A 21,198-nucleotide genomic window follows, 5' to 3' on the forward strand; every position below is an offset into this window, starting at 1 on the left:
TCATTCTTTTCGTCTGTTTTTTCCAGTTTAAAAAATATGGGCTCGCTGGAGCCTTCAACTATTGTCTATTTCTTACAGTAAATACCATTGATTATAGTTCCTTGGTTCCCTGTGATTTTGACCAATCACGTTCATTTTGCTATCCAGTTAATGGCCAAATGGCAGCCATTTTAAAGTTAATAATGTGTCAAAATCTACCATTCCTTTTGTTTTGAAAACCATATATTACACATTTCCCTATGGGAAAAAAATATGCACCACTACCTATTGGCACATGTGGCATAGCCTAAAATGTAAGCCATAACCCTTTGACTCAGATGAGTGAACCAATAATGACTCTTCCCTGGCTCCCTGAGGGTAGTCAAACATGAACCAAAGAAAATTCCTGGATCATGTTTGAATGTGTTGTTAAAAATATGCATAGGAATTATAATTAGGTTGTGGTTTACATTGAGATCACCCATTAAATACGGTAACACACTCATTTCAGATATCAAGGCTGTTGAAATAGTTGAATTTTAATCATGAATATCCAGTTAAAAATGACTGCCTCTGTGTGGCTAATCAGTTTGCACTGATTTATTTATTTATTTATTTATTAACACACAACATCCCCCGGAGGGGATGAAAAGGGTTACAAATCAGATATTAGTAAAAGAAAAATAACCACATAAAAAGTAAGGGAACAAAAAGGCATAAAAAAAAAAAAAAAGATAATAATTTGAATACAAGGAATGTATTACTGGCTTAGTTTATGTAGGTGCTGCTGTAGGTTGCGGCACATGAACCAAAACGTTGTGGTCCACGAGCTGCAACAGTTAGCCAGAAGACAACAAATTTCATAAGAAGTGTTATACATCATATTATTTAAGTTCATAATTAATCAAGAAATTATAGAAAAATGCTCAAAATGTTACCCCAAAATCATTGCATTTAAAGTGTTGAACATGCTGTGCGTATGAAGCAACTGCCGCTTCTCCACCTTGCATACCCATTGTATATACACTGTATGTCGTTAATTGCCATAACAATGTCCTCATACATTTTGTCAATAGGACAAGTACTAATTCAGCAAATTGTCATCGCAAAACATACATACAAACATACCAAAAAAAAAGATCATGAAATTGAATGACTCTTATAATTGAATAATATTTGTACAGTCACATACCCATGTAATACAGAAAACATGTTGTTTACTTTTAACTGGTTGTATTTATTTGTTACAGAATTATGTGAAAAAGGTACATTTTCCAGTACTGGTATGTTGCCATGTAATGTCTGTCCTGTTGATACCTTTGCATCTGGCTTTGGAAACATCGAGTGCCAACCCTGTCCAGAAGGGTTCAACAGTAATGAAGGGTCTTCTGACTGTTTTGGTAAATTTAATATTCTTACCTATTAAATCTCTGTGAAATATGAAATATCGAGAACAATTTAATCATAATCTGAAGAGTGTAATTCAGTGGTGAATTTGAAATATGTATTATTAGATATATTTCTCGTCAACGCAACATTTATCTTTCTATGAGGCTCACACTATATCAAATTTTGGATGCAGCAACACATGTTCAAACATCATAAGAATGTTTAATTACGCTCTATGCGTTTTATGGAACCATGACAACTATGGTGACAAATGTTATAATAATGTTTTATGCATATTACTTTTCAGCCTACTGTGTACCAGGTACATTTTCATCAACTGGTCTTAAACCTTGTTTGCCATGTGTTTTTGATTTCTATCAAAATCTGTCCGGTGCTTCTTCTTGTATTGAATGTGCGGATAATGAGTACACGTTACAAGATGGTGCACAGAGTTCAAATGAATGCATAGGTAAGATAAATATCTTCTCTGAATATTTTTTTATAATTATTGACGAAAAGTCATGGAAAGACTATGATACTATCAAGTGAAAGTAAAGTATTCTTTATATGAAAAATAGATACCGGTATATACAATTTTTATTTTAACCGTGTTTGGCTTTTAAAGTGTAATAACATTAACATTTAAAACATTTCTGATATATGAAAAAAATGAATAATGTACAATAACTATACAAATGAATGTCTTTCATGCATGTTCATTATATGGGCAGTTAGCATAACATGTGGGGTTTTTTCACTGTATCCTGGAAAAAATATATATAACAGTTTGTGGTCATCATGTGTGAATTAAATTTAAGAACAAGTCGGTTTTATTTTCTGTAGTAGATTTTTTAGTTATAGATAATGTATTGTTTATTTTTGTCTGTAATGTATTTTATGTTTTGTCTTTACCATACAGTACTCTCAGATGGTACTTGTTGATTAATTTATTAATTACTATTAATTTTTGGTGAAGACAAATGCATATTTGGTTGCAAGGTGCATATTTCACTGATAGCTAAAGAACCAATTTGAATGTAACTTTGTACGTAGATGCCATTGGACAATACCTGATTAGTTTTTGATGAAATTCATGCATATTAATGACCTGATTTGCATATTAATTAGCCAGTTTTAAGTATTTTAACTTGTTTTTCACGTACTATTCAACCGATTTTAATGAAACGTGGTACATAGATATGGTCACTGTATCATAATTACTGTGTCAAAAATTTCCTTTTAAGCTTCATCTTAGCTTAGTGGCTTAGTGATTTCAAAATGTCAAAAGCACTAAATTTATTGAGTTTTTGTTCTATAGATGCCTGTAGTGATGACCCATGTCTGAACGGTGGTGTTTGTTCAGCAAGTGCTCATTCATGGCATTGTCAATGTCTGGATAATTATTTTGGGTAAGTTACGATGTTACTGTATTAATGCTTTGGGCTGTACAGACTACTTATCTGTTTACCTTGTATTCAAATATGCAAATATGGCATCACAACTTTTTATTCTACTGTCATGATTAAAATACTGATGTAATGATTTTTAAGGTAAAGATGCAGTTTACCTGACAGGTATTTTAATTAGTTAATTAGGAAACCAAGATGACCTCTCTTGTCCACAAAACTATATATTTTCGGAAAGCTTAATGTATGAATTTTAAAATTATGTCATTATTTTAATTTTATGGACACTGTAGTTTGAAATATGCACAAAAATGTGCTTTTTTGGTCAAAAGCGATTTAAAACAAATTAGGTTCTAAACCATGCTTCTGTTTCCTGTCAAAATTGGTTTATGGGTACATCTGTTTCCTATGAAGAAAGTGCCGTCTTGAAAACTGTCTACCAGGTGTCAATTTTGCAGGGCAGCGACTCATATTTCACTACTTCAAGTTTATGCATAAATTAACACCCAGGCTAGTTGTCTGTACGATTGTTGTAACACTGTTCAACCAAAAACAATGCCCTGACGGCGTTTTGAAGATAAACACATTGTCAATCGTTTGTGAAAATTTCAAAACAAAAGTTCAAAGCGTCTAGGAGCTATTTTTTTTTAAAGTTCTGGGATGTGCACTAAAACGAAGCTGAGATAATTGCTAATTTGCATAACAATTCACTCAGTAAGAAGTTTGCTAATGCTCATAATTAAAATGGCTGTTAAGGTTCCAAATTTAAATGTATTATCGTTTTGTTAAAAGTAGAATATAGTGCATAATATGGAGATTCCGTCATTTCTTTTTTTCACCATGTTTTTTTTTTATTAATTATGTACAGCCTTGCTAAATCTTGTTAAGCATTCAAAAAAGAAAATGTTTGCACCTGTTATCTACATTTTAAAATCGTTTTTTGAGTATGTTCAACTATTCACAATTCTACAAAATTTTAACAGTCTTTAGCCAAGACTGTTTGAATAATAAAAAAACAAAAAAACAAAATTTCACTCCCAGGAGCCCAGGAACCTGCATCTCTACCTTAAAGGAGTGAAAAATCATCCAACCTCATTAAAAATTTGGTTATTTAGTCCCCACCGGACATAGTTTGAAACATTTTGGTTGCGTGTGTTGGACAAATATATGCACATAAATTGAACCCTTTCAATAACATCTTTAGTTTCACTTCAAATTTGAGTGGCACATTCAAGTATTAATGTTCATTTCATAATAGACTATTTTCCATTCACTGCAAGATCATATGTTATGTGTGGAATAAATTGTAAAAAACAGAAAAAAACAAAGGTTGTAGTGGCGTTGAAACATTATTTGAAATTCAACAAATGCAAAAGTGTTCTTGGGGTATTTCCATGCTTTAATAATGTGCTTGTCACATTTTATGATGGTCAATTCTGATGAGGGTATCACAGGGGCGAATCTAGGATTCTGGAATAGAAGGGCCGATAAGTTAATTGGCCCAAAGTCAAGTTCGCGAGCGCTGATGGCGCGAAGCTCTTTTGGTTGTTAAAAATAGGGGGGGTCGTGGCCTCCTCTGCCCCCCTCTAAATCCGCCCATGTATCATAATGCCTTTTTTCCCTCTGAATGATCGACTTTTTTTTATATTGAGCTATAACAAAAGAAATTCAAGATCAAAGTCAATTCATTTTATTTTTGTGGCAAACGTTTAGTCCATGCCTTTCTGCAATACGTGAGATCTCACAGTGAACAGAGATCTCCTATTGATTATTTTTGAAACATACAGTACTCTCAAGAAATTTATGAAATTAGAATAAATTGTAAACGCTAGAATACGCATCAATAGGTGTTCTATTGCAGGTGTTTATTATACCAATTCAAAATGAAAGTTTTCCAGTCTAACTTTTGTCTTTGGGCAACCAAATAAAAGAACTTGGTGCCCATTATAATTAAGACAATCATGAAAAATAGTATTGAATATAATAGTTGATTACCTACATTTTTCATTGAACCAAATTCAACATTTTAATATTCTTTTAAGCAGTTGTTTAAAAAGCAAATTCCTATATGAACTTCACTAGTGTTGAAGGTTATAAAACAAAAATTTATCAGAAAACTCTATTTTCATGTTGACAAGCAGATTCTTAGGGTCCTGCTGAATAATCAGTTAATTTTTGTTTATTTCAACCCTGCATTTTTTACCAATTCCATCATTTGAATCTATTTACTGTCATTAAAGAGGAACCGCTCAATCCCTTGGATTGCACCAAAGAATCATGGGACACTATTGTTTATGTTGTTTACAATGTTAATCTATCTTTTGTTATCCATTATTATTTTAATCCAGAAAGTAAATTTGTTGTAAAATTAATCTTAACTGGAAGGTGCCCCTTTAATAAAAATAAAATGAATTTACAGAAAATGTGGAAATGGTGCGCCTATATTGTTTATATTCAAACAGGAGCAAACCTGGTTATAAAATGTCTTTGATCACAAGTTGTCTCTTTCTATCTTATCTTTCAGTGTTGCTTGTGAGAATGTGTTCAGCTGTGACAATAATCCGTGTTTGAATGGTGGTACATGTGAACAAACAGAAGACTCTTATTATTGTATCTGTCAATCAGGATATATTGGAGACAACTGCGAAATTCAGCTGACTCTTTGCGACACTAATCCCTGCTTACTTGGTGGTACATGCTATGAAGCCGATAATGATGATGGATTTGTATGTGAATGTCCACCTGATATTCAGGGACAATTCTGTGAATCTATTATTGATGACTGCCATAGTTATCCTTGTGGTTTCAATGCTCTATGCTTTGATACTGGTTTCCAAGCCGTTGTATGTATGTGTTTTCCAGGCTATTCTGGCGAATTCTGCAACATAAGTATGTGTATTTCTGCATTATCATAATTAAATTATGCCAGTTCATCTGTGTATGATTATCATATAGAGAACTTTAGTTTTTAGCACTCATGCATATTAATTAGTTGTTTTGCATACTGCATGTGCATATCCTATAGAGAACTCCAGTAAATCTTATTTTCGCATTTGTGGATATTGATTAGTTAATTTACATATTATCTACCTTATTATTTTATTCTATCATCGTTATTACCTCTCACTTGGGTATATCTGCATGTAAATATTCTGTGGTGAACTCCAGTATATCTTATTTTAGCATTTGTGCATATTAATTAGAAAATTTGCATATTATCTACCTTATTATTTTATTCTATCATCGTTATTACCTCTCACTTGGGTATATCTGCATGTAAATATTCTGTGGTGAACTCCAGTATATCTTATTTTAGCATTTGTGCATATTAATTAGAAAATTTGCATATTATCTACCTTATTATTTTATTCTATCATCGTTATTACCTCTCACTTGGGTATATCTGCATGTAAATATTCTGTGGAGAACAGCAGTAAACCTTATTTTAGCATTTGTGCATATTAATTAGATAATTTGCATATTATCAAGCTGACTGTTTTATAATACAGATAACTGTCATCCTGATCCGTGTGAGAATAATGTAACATATTTGAGCATTTGTGGATATTGATTAGCTAACTTGCATATCATCTACCTGATTATTTTATTCTATCATCGTTACTACCTCATATCTTCATGTAAATATTCTGTGGAGAACTTATTTTAGCATTTGTGCATATTAATTAGCTAATTTGCATGTTATCTTGCTTTATATTACAGATAACTGTCATTCAGATCCGTGTGAGAATGGTGCAACATGTGTCCCATCATCTGCTGGGTTTACCTGTACTTGTACTGCAGGTTTTACCGGTGACTTATGTGATAGCAGCATTAATGATTGCGTCATTGGTGTCTGTCAGAATGGAGGCACATGTCATGATGGAGACAATGAATTCACATGTGATTGCCCAATTGGATATACAGGTACTGTTATGAGTGCAGTTATATGTGTTGTAACTTTGTGTTTTGGTTCTGCTTGTTTTAAATATTTATCACTACCTATTCCAACCACCAAAGTGCCTGCTCAAAAAGTCAAGGCCTTCCTGCTGCTTTTTTGCTCACCAGTGAAGTTTTTTGAGAAACCTGTCCTAATATCTTTAAAAAGTCACTATTTTTTGTAGTAGATTTTTGAAATAAAAATACCCCATCATTAACAATATATGATTTTTTCAGCTATTAATGTAATTTAAAATATGACATAATTTCTCTGCCATAGGAAGCTATTGTGAAACCATCATTTTCTCAGAAATTAGGCTGGTGACCCCCAACTTTTTTAAGTCAATATCCTTATATTGCCCAAGAGTACAATTGCAGTATGAATAAATTCTGGATACTTTATTTTAGCTGGAATAAATTTTCGAGTGTTTTGTATGGAGAATTCTCCTGATTTTGGATGAGTTGAATGTAAAACATAGAAAACAAGGTACCAGTATATTTGCTGGATTTTATTTTAAATGAATCATCCCTTCAGCGAAAAAGCGAAAATAAATTACAAGTGAAAATTAAGTATTTTACAGTATTTTTTATTTATGAGTAGGCTTCAATCTTAAAGCGCGGTGGTCGACGCGCAGCACGTGTTTGAATTTCATGTAAATAAACAATGTATTTTACACGCGTTGTATATGTCGCTATGAGTCCCATATCGAACAGGACGCGGCACGACGACTGCCGCCCTTTAATATAGATCTACCTCATTTCATTTGATGGAACTATAACCAAATGTTGCACTAAATATATCGTAACAACTTCATAGAGTCTTTTATTACTGTAATGATATTTTGTGAATAACACTAATGATCTTCTTTTATTGTATTAGGAGAAACGTGTGAAGAAATGGATACCAAGCCATGTGATCCTAATCCGTGTTTGAATTCTGGTGAATGTAATGAGTTGGAAAGTCCCTTTGATTGCCAATGTGCTGGTTTTCAATGTCTGTGCACATCAGCGTATACAGGCACACTGTGTGAAGTAAGTAGAGACAACAAATCAAATAGTTTGGTTTGCTTGTTTAAATCAGAGTACCATATGCTACCCGCATCACCAGACACACTGGGTGACCAATACATGTATCTGTGTAGCTAAGTCCTTCCAAAAAATTAGATCTGTTTCTGATTAACTTGCACTTGGTGAAATGTGCCTGCTGTTGGTGGCGTAATATCTTGTTCATGGATGTGCAGTTCAAACATCTTTTTTCGCCTAAGCATACATTGTTTTTGTATAGTACCGATAGTTTTAGCCAAGTTATAGACAGAGTTACTCATTTTTTTTAGCTCTGCTGTCGACTTTGTCGAGCGCGGAGCTTATTATATGAGTGATTGTTCGTTGTTCGTGTCAATGTTTTACTTATTCGACTTCTTCTTGAAAACTATAAGCCTAAATGCTTTGATACTTGGTGTATATGTACCTTGGGTAGACCTCTCTTAGATTTGTTCATTTCATGATGATATCTTCAATTCTCTAATTTTGGTCCAATTGCTTTGATATTACATATATAAGTACTACATGTGGACCTCTCACAGATTTGTTCATTTTGTAATGATATCTTTAGTTCTCTAATTTTGGTGAATATTTTTAGCTCTGCTGTCGATGCTGTTCATATTACTGATTGTCCTTCGTTGTCTTCAACTTTACAATTTCAACTTCTTCTTCAAAACCGCAAGTCAGAATGTTTTCAAATTTGATATGCAAGTACCTTGAATGGTTCTTTCTCAGATTTGTTCATTTCATTTCAAAATCTCAAATTCTCTATTTTTGGTAAAAAGTGATATTTTCGACTTCTTGTTAAAAACCATAAGTCTGATTGCTTTGATATTGCATATATAGGTACTACATTTGGACCTCTCTCAGATTTGTTCATTTTGTGATGATATCTTTAATTCTCTCAGAATATCATGGACCGATTTTCATCAAACTTGGTACATGGTTGATACATGATGGTATACATATGCCCCAGATTTGTTTTTCTGTTCAGATGCAAAATGGCCGACTGATGACCATACTTGACCTCAAAATAGCCTAAAAACCTACATTTTTAGCTCCGCTGTCGACTTTGTCAATTGCTTTGATATTACATATATAGATACTACATGTGGACCTCTCTCAGATTTGTTCATTTTGTAATGATATCTTCAATTCTCTAATTTTGGTGAATATTTTTGTAATTTTTGGTAAAAAGTGATATTTTCAACTTCTTGTTAAAAACCGCAAGTCCAATTGCTTTGATATTACATATATAGGTACTACATGTGGACCTATCTCAGATTTGATCATTTTGTAATGATATCTTTAATTCTCTAATTTTGGTGAATATTTTTGTCATTTTTGGTAAAAAGTGATATTTTTGACTTCTTGTTAAAAACCGCAAGTCCAATTGCTTTGATATATTATACATATACATATACATGTAGGTACTACATGTGGGCCTCTCTCAGATTTGTTCATTTTCTATACTATACATATTGTTCATTTTCTAATGATATCTTCTGTTCTTTAATTGCCATGTGCATTGCTAACAGCGGAGCTATCTCAGCCGACAGGCTGCTTGTATGAAATGCACTTATTTTGACATACTAAGCTGATTTGTTAAAAACTTGGTATGATTTTATATGTTGGGTTCCTAAAGTGTGTCCTGTTTTTTTGCATTTCTCAAAATGACTGGGTGGCCATTTTGTTTCATGGTTTTGTTTTGGTTTTGAATATCTGAACTAATTTCTCAAGCATGCTTTGACAAATTTGGTTTAAACTTGATAAATGGACATAATCAAAAAGAAGCATTATAAATACTGATATTTATTAAAATACAAGTAGAGGGCTGTGACATTCATTCTCAATGGCTTGTTCATCTGAAACTCAATGACCATGCTTTTCATTAAATCAGAGTAATATGTTTTTTCTATAAATTTTCAGATTGAGGTTGATGAATGCTCCACCAATCCATGTAATAACGGTGGCACATGCACTGACTTAGTGGGTGCCTTTCAGTGTATTTGTCCTGATCAGTTTGTGGGGGATACATGTAATGAGTTGTATGATCATTGCGCTGAACAACCAGAAGCTTGTATGAATGGCGCTACCTGTACTAATATCATTGGAACACTGGAATGCAGGTCAGTTTCACCATTGATATTAAATTTACCCTTTAACCTTTCAAATGTCTAAGTCAATTGTCAACTTTTTCAAAACTTTAAGACATTTGAAAATTCCACAACCAATACTATAAGATTATCATGGGAATGCCTATGCCGAAAGGTAGTAATCTTATTGGCCAACATGTAGTGGAAGTCTATGCATTCCTTTTATTACATGTACTTCGTGGTATTCTTGTGATGATTTTTTAGTTAATGGTAAATTCTATTGTTTTCACTGCAAGATGTGCAATAATGGTTCTCAACCCTTTGAGTGTTATAATCCTTTCTTGATGCCAAATTTTGTCAAATTTTAAGTAGTTTACCTAATTTTTTTTTTTTACTTTTTGACCATTGTATAATTCCCTATTGGCTACAGATCTTGATTGAAATTTAAAAAAAAAACATTGAACAAATCAATTTATTTTATTTTATGAAAAGTGACAGAAGTCGACTTTGGTGCTGAAAGGACTAACAACAACAATCCCTGTAGTATCATCAATTTTTTCTTCTGTTTTCGATGTACTCAATTTTCGCTGCTTGGATTTTGTATGATATGATGATTTGATGGCATTCGTGAAAAACAAATTTAATGGAAGTTGCATGACCGACTAGTCATAGTTTTTACTGTTACAAAATTTCAAAATTTTGCTGACTCGCGAAATTTGCAACAATTTGTTTCTTTGATATTAAAGCGCGGTGGTCGTTGCGTGTTCAAATTTCATGTAAATAAACAATGTATTTTACACGAGTCCCATATCAAACAAGACGCTGCACGATGACTGCCATTCTTTAAAGCAGTTACATTTTCCATGTTTATTGGTGTGGATCTAATTATTCTTTCAGTTGTACTAGTGGCTGGACTGGCAGTGATTGCAATGTTAGTATAGATGATTGTATTGGTACTCCTTGTTATAATGGCGGCACTTGTCTTGATGGACATAACTCATTTACATGTCACTGCCCAACAGGTAAGGCAAATCATAGACCGTACCATGCCCTCACCAACATATACTGTAAAATACTTTATTTTAGCTGGAATTAATTAATGATTGGGAATTTTGTATGGAATTTTATTTTCACTGATTTATGACAAGTTGAAGATGAAATATAGGAAAAAAGGTATATTCGCTGGAATTTATTTCCACTGAACCATTCCTTAAGCGAAAATTTATTCCAAGCGATGAGTAATTTATCTGCAGAATATGAATTTGAATTCATGTTTGATTTGTAATCTGTAGACACTCACTGAGTTAGGGGGTCCTATTTCTCCCAGGGATAAGAACCTCCAGCACTCCCAAAATGAAATGTGTAGAAAGGACTAAGCAGAATATCTACATGTGTAGCTAGAAACCACATATTCTAATACAGATTTTACATTATAATCTCTGTTGTTTCTAGGTTTTGATGGATTAATGTGTGACTCTGATATTAATGAATGTGATTCATTGCTTGATACATGTAAGAATGGTGCCACATGTACTAATTCAGTTGGGAGCTACCAGTGTTTGTGTCTTGATGGTTATGAAGGAGTCAACTGTGAGACGAATACAGACGACTGTGTTGATGCATGCCAGAATGATGCAACCTGCACAGATGGTATAAACCAGTATACTTGTACATGTAGTGCATTCTATGAAGGAATCAATTGTGAAAAAGGTAATATTCATCATGAGAGAAAAATGATATAATTGGATTAAAGCAAAATCATTCAAACAGTATTTGATTGTGTTGACATGAGAATATACTTATTGTTTTTAGTGACAACAAGAGATACAAGCAAATAATCTGAACACTGTGAATGACGTTTTTTTCACTCATTTACGTATCTCGTTGACTGTCTTTTTTTTTCCTCGATATGTTTTGATCTATAAAATTAATTTGAAAGAAAAGTTGTCAGTGCTGAAACACAAATACACTCATTATGTGGAAATCTGTTACTCTATGTGATGAGGATGGCTGGCTTATTTAACATACTATATAACATGTCTTTTAAGATAGCATGCTAATTTAGTTAATCTGCGAGTTATGTGTTAAGCTCGAAATCATTACTCTGCGCCACCAGAACGTGTTTCCCAAAATAAGCGCTGTGCGCAACCTATTTGCGCCCCTCTTTCTGCGCCTTATTCCGCACCATCTAAAAAATGATACTGTGGCACATTCTGGCATCAAAATGAAGTTACAGCAATGATTTTCAAGCCTGTTTATCAATGTCATCGGGTAATGTGAAATACTGCAAGTTATAACATTTGTAGGGGCAGCGAAAAGTACAAAACTTGGAAACAAACAAATTATTCTGCGCTCTTCATTGGAGTACAAACTTATTTTTGTTTTCAAGGACGCAATCTAGGTCAATCTGTAATTTTGCTAATTCAAGATGTAGCTAATTCTCAAGCAATTATATATATTCTCACAATGTGATTGTTGACACTAATGACATATAGTCATTTCAAAGTGATGATATATATAAGCATATATTTTCCATGCTTGTGATGTACTGTTAATACCATGTGGCTGGTATATGTGCTCACATTGTAGTTTGAACGCTGGAACAGTGACCTTTGCCTGTCACATCTTACACTAATCCATAAAATATACTTATAATTCTAGCTATGAGTACAATTTTGATTATTCATCTCTGCCTCTTTCATTGTACATCTTAGAAAAATCAGAAGAATTTGATTTATACCTATGTGTGGATGACAACAGTGCTATGGCAAAGACGCAAGCAGTACAATTTAACGTGATGGAGTTTACCGCTGTATTCTGGATTCGATATGCCTTTGCTATGGGTGGAGGTCAACCATTTCAATTACTTACATCTGAAGACGGGTATAAATTTTCATTATCATATGACATAATTCCTGTAATCAAATATAATATTGTTACAAGACAAGAAACAGTAGACTATTGCTAGCATGTACCGTATAACATAAATTTTTGTTTTATAATAAGAATTTTGTGGTTCACCAAATGTTCAACTTTTGAATTGCATTTATAAAGCCAGTACCGAAAAATCTGTATTAGAAGCTGCATCCCTAATAGAGATTTCACCCATTCTTTTCGAACAATTGAAAACCGAAAAGTCTCTCCCTCATATGTGTAAATGCTTTAAAATAGGAGCCACACTCCCTCTGTTGCATTGTACCATTTTAATAGTAGCTGCACACAGCTTCTAATACAGATTTTACAGTAACTTTTGCGAATATAACTAAAGGCAGCCATATTAAATAATTTTTATATTTGTTTCTATATTTCTAAAACTTTAATCAAATCCCGTAGCCAGTGGCTTTATTATGTCCATTTGGAGGTATTTGAAAAAGTGTGAATTTACACTATCAAGAAATCTGGAAAATACAACTCAAATTTTTGTTAGAAATTAACAAAGAAAGAAATGCATACAAAAGTGATAAATGTTTTACCCATATTTTGTTGTTGTAATAAAATGCTTGCATTAAATGAAGTAAGGCTGGATGTGACAAAACAAAATTTGACCATTTGATACAAAAACATATGTAGAGTGATCTGGTAGAGTGAAAATAAAGCTACATTTATATATTTATAGATCCAACTTTGATGTGTTTGTTGAATTGCCGTCATCGGATAATTTCAACATTCTACAAGACACACTGTGGCATCATGTAGCAATAAGATGGTACAGTCTTAGCAATAGTGCAGAGTGGTACATTGATGGTTCATTGCTAAGCCAGTCTAGTTTGAGTATTAACGCTGGCAATCCAACCCCAGCCTGGTAAGTTCACATTTTCATCTTTCATAAGTTTGATTAATTTTATAAATAGAATCTGTGAAAGTACAAGTTTAGAAAAATTAAATGTTAAGGGCGCCCTCTAGTGGCAAAATGTAAATACATTTTGTTTTCAAATCATCATGCACTTGTTTTTTAATTCTTATGGTAATATTGGAATAAAAATTGTACTTTCCTTTTGACTTTTTTTGAAAATTTGTTTTTCAATATTTCTGACAAGAACTTGAGAATGAAGCTGTGACAGAACATTTTTAACAGATGTACATGAAACTTTATTTTTTGTTTTGTGGGCTTATTTGTAATTTTTCTGAAACGTGCCATACTTACTTGGTGATATATTCAACAGTAATATTAGAAAATTCAACATACTATATGGTTCAGAGGTGTGGTTCATTTATCATTCAAATTTCAAATTTAATTGATGTCACATGACCACTATCTGCATACTGATTTGACTACTAGTAGCTCCCCTTTGAATCACTCCTGCAGTACATTTGCTTATTGTAGGGCAAATATTCAGCAGTACTGTCACTGCCATACTGTTTCAAACAGGAACAGTGTTAGCTGGTTTGCAATGCAAGTCTCAAGATCCTTACATCATTAGAACTGGTTAGGGCAAACCATTTTCTGTAGGTGCATCGTTCGGCTAAATGTGCACATTTACTAGCATTAATTATGCCGACTTGGTATGCCGCACACTAGACACTCCAGTGTCTGCATCCAGATATCAGGGGAGACTGAGTACATACATTTTGTTAATTTGCTTGGATAACATTGCTATTTCCATACAGCAATTCATTGATATGATTGAATGATATGAATTGAATGGTAATTGCACCTTCTATTTATATTCAGTGCTTCTAAGTCCCTCACTATTAGTTTGAGATCTTCTGTTGAGTTCAGTTTGACCCAACTTGGTTCTATCCCATAATGTAATCAAGACACATAGCATTCTAGTCATTAACTTTGCTGGCAATGTTGCTGTTTTGGTGTTTGACACAATGTGACAATAACAGTAATAATTGGATATATAATTACGGTAACCCCACAATATTTTCTCTATTTTTACGCTATCATGACGGTATGCTTATGTCAACTGTACACTTATCATATTAAAAAAACTGGAGTGTAAGAATTGGAATTAACTAAAATTAACTAAAATAACATCGATTACAAATATATCGTTATACACTCATACTATGCTAGTTTTGATAAAGCAATGGTGTTTGATTTCATGCTCCAACTTTGTTGATTTGTTTTTTAGGTTGAGCTTAGTGATTGGACAGTCTTCTGAGTTAGCTGATAGTACCCAAGCATTTCATGGTGAAATCAGTCAGTTTTATGTTTACAATACAGCCTGGGAAACATCAGAAATATTGGATGCGTCTTCTAACTGTGATACCTTTGTTAGTACTGGGCAACTTATACGATGGTTGTATGTTTTATCTGAAATGGTGGGTTGTGTTCATGAGGTACGCCCAATGTTATGTGGTGAAAATGATTACTGTCCATCTGTAGAATTCTACCAAGGACTTGCATGTCCTTTAGATACCACTGGTAAGTATTGGTTGTGTTCATGAGGTATGCCTAGTGTTATGTGGTGAATGTCCATCTGTAGAATTCTACCAAGAACTTGCATGTTCTTTGAATACCACTGGTAAGTATTGGTTGTGTTCATGAGGTATGCCTAGTGTTATGTGGTGAATGTCCATCTGTAGAATTCTACCAAGGACTTGCATGTTCTGTGAATACCACTGGTAAGTATTGGTTGTGTTCATGAGGTATGCCTAGTGTTATGTGGTGAATGTCCATCTGTAGAATTCTACCAAGGACTTGCATGTTCTTTGAATACCACTGGTAAGTATTGGTTGTGTTCATGAGGTATGCCTAGTGTTATGTGGTGAATGTCCATCTGTAGAATTCTACCAAGGACTTGCATGTTCTTTGAATACCACTGGTAAGTATTGGTTGTGTTCATGAGGTATGCCTAGTGTTATGTGGTGAATGTCCATCTGTAGAATTCTACCAAGGACTTGCATGTTCTGTGAATACCACTGGTAAGTATTGGTTGTGTTCATGAGGTATGCCTAGTGTTATGTGGTGAATGTCCATCTGTAGAATTCTACCAAGGACTTGCATGTTCTGTGAATACCACTGGTAAGTATTGGTTGTGTTCATGAGGTATGCCTAGTGTTATGTGGTGAATGTCCATCTGTAGAATTCTACCAAGGACTTGCAAGTTCTTTGAATACCACTGGTAAGTATTGGTTGTGTTCTATCTAGTGTTATGTGGTGAATGTCCATCTGTAGAATTCTACCAAAGACTTGCATGTTCTTTGAATACCACTGGTAAGTATTGGTTGTGTTCTATCTAGTGTTATGTGGTGAATGTCCATCTGTAGAATTCTACCAAGGACTTGCATGTTCTTTGGATACCTCTGGTAAGTATTGGTTGTGTTCATGAGGTATGCCTAGTGTTATGTGGTGAATGTCCATCTGTAGAATTCTACCAAGAACTTGCATGTTCTTTGAATACCACTGGTAAGTATTGGTTGTGTTCATGAGGTATGCCTAGTGTTATGTGGTGAATGTCCATCTGTAGAATTCTACCAAGGACTTGCATGTTCTTTGAATACCACTGGTAAGTATTGGTTGTGTTCATGAGGTATGCCTAGTGTTATGTGGTGAATGTCCATCTGTAGAATTCTACCAAGGACTTGCATGTTCTGTGAATACCACTGGTAAGTATTGGTTGTGTTCATGAAGTATGCCTAGTGTTATGTGGTGAATGTCCATCTTTAGAATTCTACCAAGGACTTGCATGGTCTTTGAATACCACTGGTAAGTATTGGTTGTGTTCATGAGGTATGCCTAGTGTTATGTGGTGAATGTCCATCTGTAGAATTCTACCAAGGACTTGCATGTTCTGTGAATACCACTGGTAAGTATTGGTTGTGTTCATGAGGTATGCCTAGTGTTATGTGGTGAATGTCCATCTGTAGAATTCTACCAAGGACTTGCATGTTCTGTGAATACCACTGGTAAGTATTGGTTGTGTTCATGAGGTATGCCTAGTGTTATGTGGTGAATGTCCATCTGTAGAATTCTACCAAGGACTTGCATGTTCTTTGAATACCACTGGTAAGTATTGGTTGTGTTCATGAGGCATGCCTAGTGTTATGTGGTGAATGTCCATCTGTAGAATTCTACCAAGGACTTGCATGTTCTGTGAATACCACTGGTAAGTATTGGTTGTGTTCATGAGGTATGCCTAGTGTTATGTGGTGAATGTCCATCTGTAGAATTCTACCAAGGACTTGCATGTTCTTTGAATACCACTGGTAAGTATTGGTTGTGTTCTATCTAGTGTTATGTGGTGAATGTCCATCTGTAGAATTCTACCAAGGACTTGCATGTTCTTTGGATACCTCTGGTAAGTATTGGTTGTGTTCATGAGGTATGCCTAGTGTTATGTGATGAATAAATTGTGTAACAATTTAGACGATTAATAAAATGGTTGCCTTTTCTATCTTCTAGATAAAATTCCTCCTACCATTGTGGAAGGAACATGTCCTGACACTGTTCATGCCATAGATCCTGATAATCGCCTTGTACAAGTATCCTACAGTCAGCCACAGTTTGAGGATGATATTGGCATAGCTGATATCACATGTTCATTACCAAGTGGTGCAGTACTTGCATATGGTGTCTATGAAGCACATTGTATTGCGTATGATGCAGCTGGTAACCATGTGGTCTGCGGATTCATGGTTTACGTCTTATGTAAGTATGTTTCAAGCTTTCGATTATTTTCTTGAATTTAGCTGTTTTCCCGGCTCTTTGACTGGTGTTCCACAGCAGCTTGTGCAGAGCCCATAGAATTACATGGTATAGTGGAGCAACGTAGAAAGTTTGGTGACATAACTCTTCCCCTGGGAATACTGTATTAGCTCTATTAGTAGCTTGTGGAAATAATAATTTAATTATTTAGAATACAATAACATTTTGTTCATGTGCACTTCTATATGAGCAAATACTGTGTACTGTAAAATACTTTATTTTAGCTGGAATAAATTTTCGCTGAAAAGACTTTTTTAGTATTCTGAATGGAGTTTATTTTCACTGATTTTTGAAGAGTTGAATGTAAAATATAGGAAAAAAAAGTAAATTTCCTGGATTTTATTTTCACTGAATCATTCCTTCAGCGAAAATAGCGAAAAGTCTTTTACAGTATTGAAATTTGTAAATTATTTTCTTTATATACAACTGCCATGTTTTGTTTCACAGCTCATGACTGTCCAGATCCATCACCTCCTGTACATGGTAGTAAAACCTGTGGTATATGGCAGCATGGTGTCTTCTGTAATGTTGCTTGTAATGAGGGCTATGTTTTCACTGTACAACCGCCTCCATACTACGTATGTGGCAGAGAAGGAGTGTGGGATCCAAACCAACCAGATGATGTTTTCACATTTCCTGGGTGTGCAGGTAAGTACTTCAGTCTGCTATTTAATAAATCATAGCCATATTGATGGTACCAGCTATTGATGGTACCAGTGTGAGTATGTAGACCATACTCTTTAAGTGGAGTGATCACTCCACTTAATGCCTATCACTCACCCAAATCAAGACCCAGAAGAGCTAATTGTCACTCTCAGCTCCTATCCATATCATTTTGTAAGGACTTTATTAGCACAGCTTTCCTAATGGATCATGTTACTATATTTAGAAGAGCTATTTTAAGCTTACAGGTCATTTTAAAAGGCAAGGACAGGTAGTTTTGTGATGGTTACAGCTTAGATAGATACATACAATGAGTTGAACTGTCGTCTATATGATCATCACATGACTTATTTTAATGTGGGTTCTATTTTGTAGATTCCAATACCGCCCCCATTACAATGAGTGAAACTATCGTCTATATGATCATCACATGACTTATTTTGATGTGGGTTCTATTTTGTAGATTCCAATACCGCCCCCATTACAATGAGTGGAACTATCGTCTATACGGTCATCACATGACTTATTTTGATGTGGGTTCTATTTTGTAGATTCCAATACCGCCCCCATTACAATGAGTGAAACTATCGTCTATATGATCATCACATGACTTATTTTAATGTGGGTTCTATTTTGTAGATTCCAATACCGCCCCCATTACAATGAGTGGAACTATCGTCTATACGGTCATCACATGACTTATTTTGATGTGGGTTCTATTTTGTAGATTCCAATACCGCCCCCATTACAATGAGTGGAACTATCGTCTATACGGTCATCACATGACTTATTTTAATGTGGGTTCTATTTTGTAGATTCCAATACTGCCCCCATTACAATGAGTGAAACTATCGTCTATATGGTCATCACATGACTTATTTTGATGTGGGTTCTATTTTGTAGATTCCAATACTGCCCCCATTACAATGAGTGAAACTATCGTCTATATGGTCATCACATGACTTATTTTGATGTGGGTTCTATTTTGTAGATTCCAATACTGCCCCCATTACAATGAGTGGAACTATCGTCTATATGGTCATCACATGGCTTATTTTGATGTGGGTTCTATTTTGTAGATTCCAATACCGCCCCCATTACAATGAGTGGAACTATCATCTATATGGTCATCACATGACTTATTTTGATGTGGGTTCTATTTTGTAGATTCCAATACCGCCCCCATTACAATGAGTGACACTATCGTCTATATGGTCATCACATGACTTATTTTGATGTGGGTTCTATTTTGTAGATTCCAATACCACTCCCCATTACAATGAGTGGAACTATCGTCTATATGGTCATCACATGACTTATTTTGATGTGGGTTCTATTTTGTAGATTCCAATACTGCCCCCATTACAATGAGTGACACTATCGTCTATATGGTCATCACATGACTTATTTTGATGTGGGTTCTATTTTGTAGATTCCAATACCGCCCCATTACAATGAGTGAAACTATCGTCTATATGGTCATCACATGACTTATTTTGATGTGGGTTCTATTTTGTAGATTCCAATACTGCCCCCATTACAATGAGTGACACTATCGTCTATATGGTCATCACATGACTTATTTTGATGTGGGTTCTATTTTGTAGATTCCAATACCGCCCCCATTACAATGAGTGGAATTATCGTCTATATGGTCATCACATGACTTATTTTGATGTGGGTTCTATTTTGTAGATTCCAATACCGCCCCCATTACAATGAGTGGAACTATCGTCTATATGGTCATCACATGACTTATTTTGATGTGGGTTTTATTTTGTAGATTCCAATACGCCCCCATTACAATGAGTGGAATTATCGTCTATATGGTCATCACATGACTTATTTTGATGTGGGTTCTATTTTGTAGATTCCAATACCGCCCCCATTACAATGAGTGGAACTATCGTCTATATGGTCATCACATGACTTATTTTGATGTGGGTTCTATTTTGTAGATTCCAATACCGCCCCATTACAATGAGTGAAACTATCGTCTATATGGTCATCACATGACTTATTTTGATGTGGGTTCTATTTTGTAGATTCCAATACCGCCCCATTACAATGAGTGAAACTATCGTCTATATGGTCATCACATGACTTATTTTAATGTGGGTTCTATTTTGTAGATTCCAATACCGCCCCCATTACAAAGAGTGACACTATCGTCTATATGGTCATCACATGACTTATTTTGATGTGGGTTCTATTTTGTAGATTCCAATACCGCCCCATTACAATGAGTGGAACTATCGTCTATATGGTCATCACATGACTTATTTTAATGTGGGTTCTATTTTGTAGATTCCAATACCGCCCCCATTACAATGAGTGGAACTATCGTCTATACGGTCATCACATGTGATTCATCTGGGGATAATCAAGACTTGATTGATGCATTTAAAGAAAAAATAAATATTCTGAATGAACAACTGAACAATCAAGTATGTGGAGCGGTAGTTTGTGATTTCTCTAATGTACGAGTTACATGTGGTGGAGTGAGTAAACGACGCAAAAGAACCCAAGAAGCTGTCATTGATTTTATCTTCCAGGCTGGGTAAGTCAAGAGACTGACATTGTTTTATTAGCGATAACAAATAGTCTGAGGAAAACTCTCACCCAACCCTCTTCCTTGGAAAAAAGAATGCACTACATAAGTTGTGAAAGACTTATTGTGTTGATTTATGTAGTATGCCCTCTATGTGGAAAAAAATGTGGCGCCCTCAAGGATGATAAATGAAAATATTTTGTTTTTAAATTTGATCCATATTAGATCTACTGAGATTAATGGACAGGACCTTGGTGACCTTATAGATGAAGCTGTATATGGCGGTGATTTAGACACGGATGATTACCAAGCTGAATATGACACTTTTGAATATCACATTATTATCGAATGTCTCCCGGGACAAGTATTGAAAGATAATCTTTGTGGTAAGCATAAACATACCACATGTAATAACTTTGTCTCTTTATGACTTTTTTTATTACATTTTGTTTTTTCTGTCATATTTGGTCCCAAATTACA

The 21,198-nt window shown here is 34.5% G+C and overlaps 1 protein-coding gene across 1 annotated transcript in view; it reads left to right on the plus strand.

Annotated features, from left to right (window-relative positions):
* Positions 1-21,198, plus strand: part of LOC100372820 (uncharacterized) — a 79,699-nt gene that overhangs the window by 44,718 nt on the left and 13,783 nt on the right. The window contains exons 26-41 of the mRNA XM_085493755.1: positions 1,230-1,379; positions 1,676-1,837; positions 2,687-2,777; positions 5,299-5,663; positions 6,495-6,698; positions 7,591-7,742; positions 9,681-9,880; positions 10,745-10,869; positions 11,300-11,557; positions 12,562-12,730; positions 13,464-13,649; positions 14,929-15,221; positions 17,202-17,447; positions 17,952-18,152; positions 20,475-20,727; positions 20,944-21,104. Coding sequence (XP_085349881.1) covers positions 1,230-1,379; positions 1,676-1,837; positions 2,687-2,777; positions 5,299-5,663; positions 6,495-6,698; positions 7,591-7,742; positions 9,681-9,880; positions 10,745-10,869; positions 11,300-11,557; positions 12,562-12,730; positions 13,464-13,649; positions 14,929-15,221; positions 17,202-17,447; positions 17,952-18,152; positions 20,475-20,727; positions 20,944-21,104 — 3,216 coding nt within the window. The remainder of the gene's footprint in view (positions 1-1,229; positions 1,380-1,675; positions 1,838-2,686; positions 2,778-5,298; positions 5,664-6,494; positions 6,699-7,590; positions 7,743-9,680; positions 9,881-10,744; positions 10,870-11,299; positions 11,558-12,561; positions 12,731-13,463; positions 13,650-14,928; positions 15,222-17,201; positions 17,448-17,951; positions 18,153-20,474; positions 20,728-20,943; positions 21,105-21,198) is intronic.

Source organism: Saccoglossus kowalevskii, chromosome 19 (genome assembly GCF_978046115.1).
Source record: "Saccoglossus kowalevskii chromosome 19, keSacKowa6.1, whole genome shotgun sequence".
In the NCBI taxonomy this organism is placed as follows: Eukaryota; Metazoa; Hemichordata; class Enteropneusta; family Harrimaniidae; genus Saccoglossus; species Saccoglossus kowalevskii.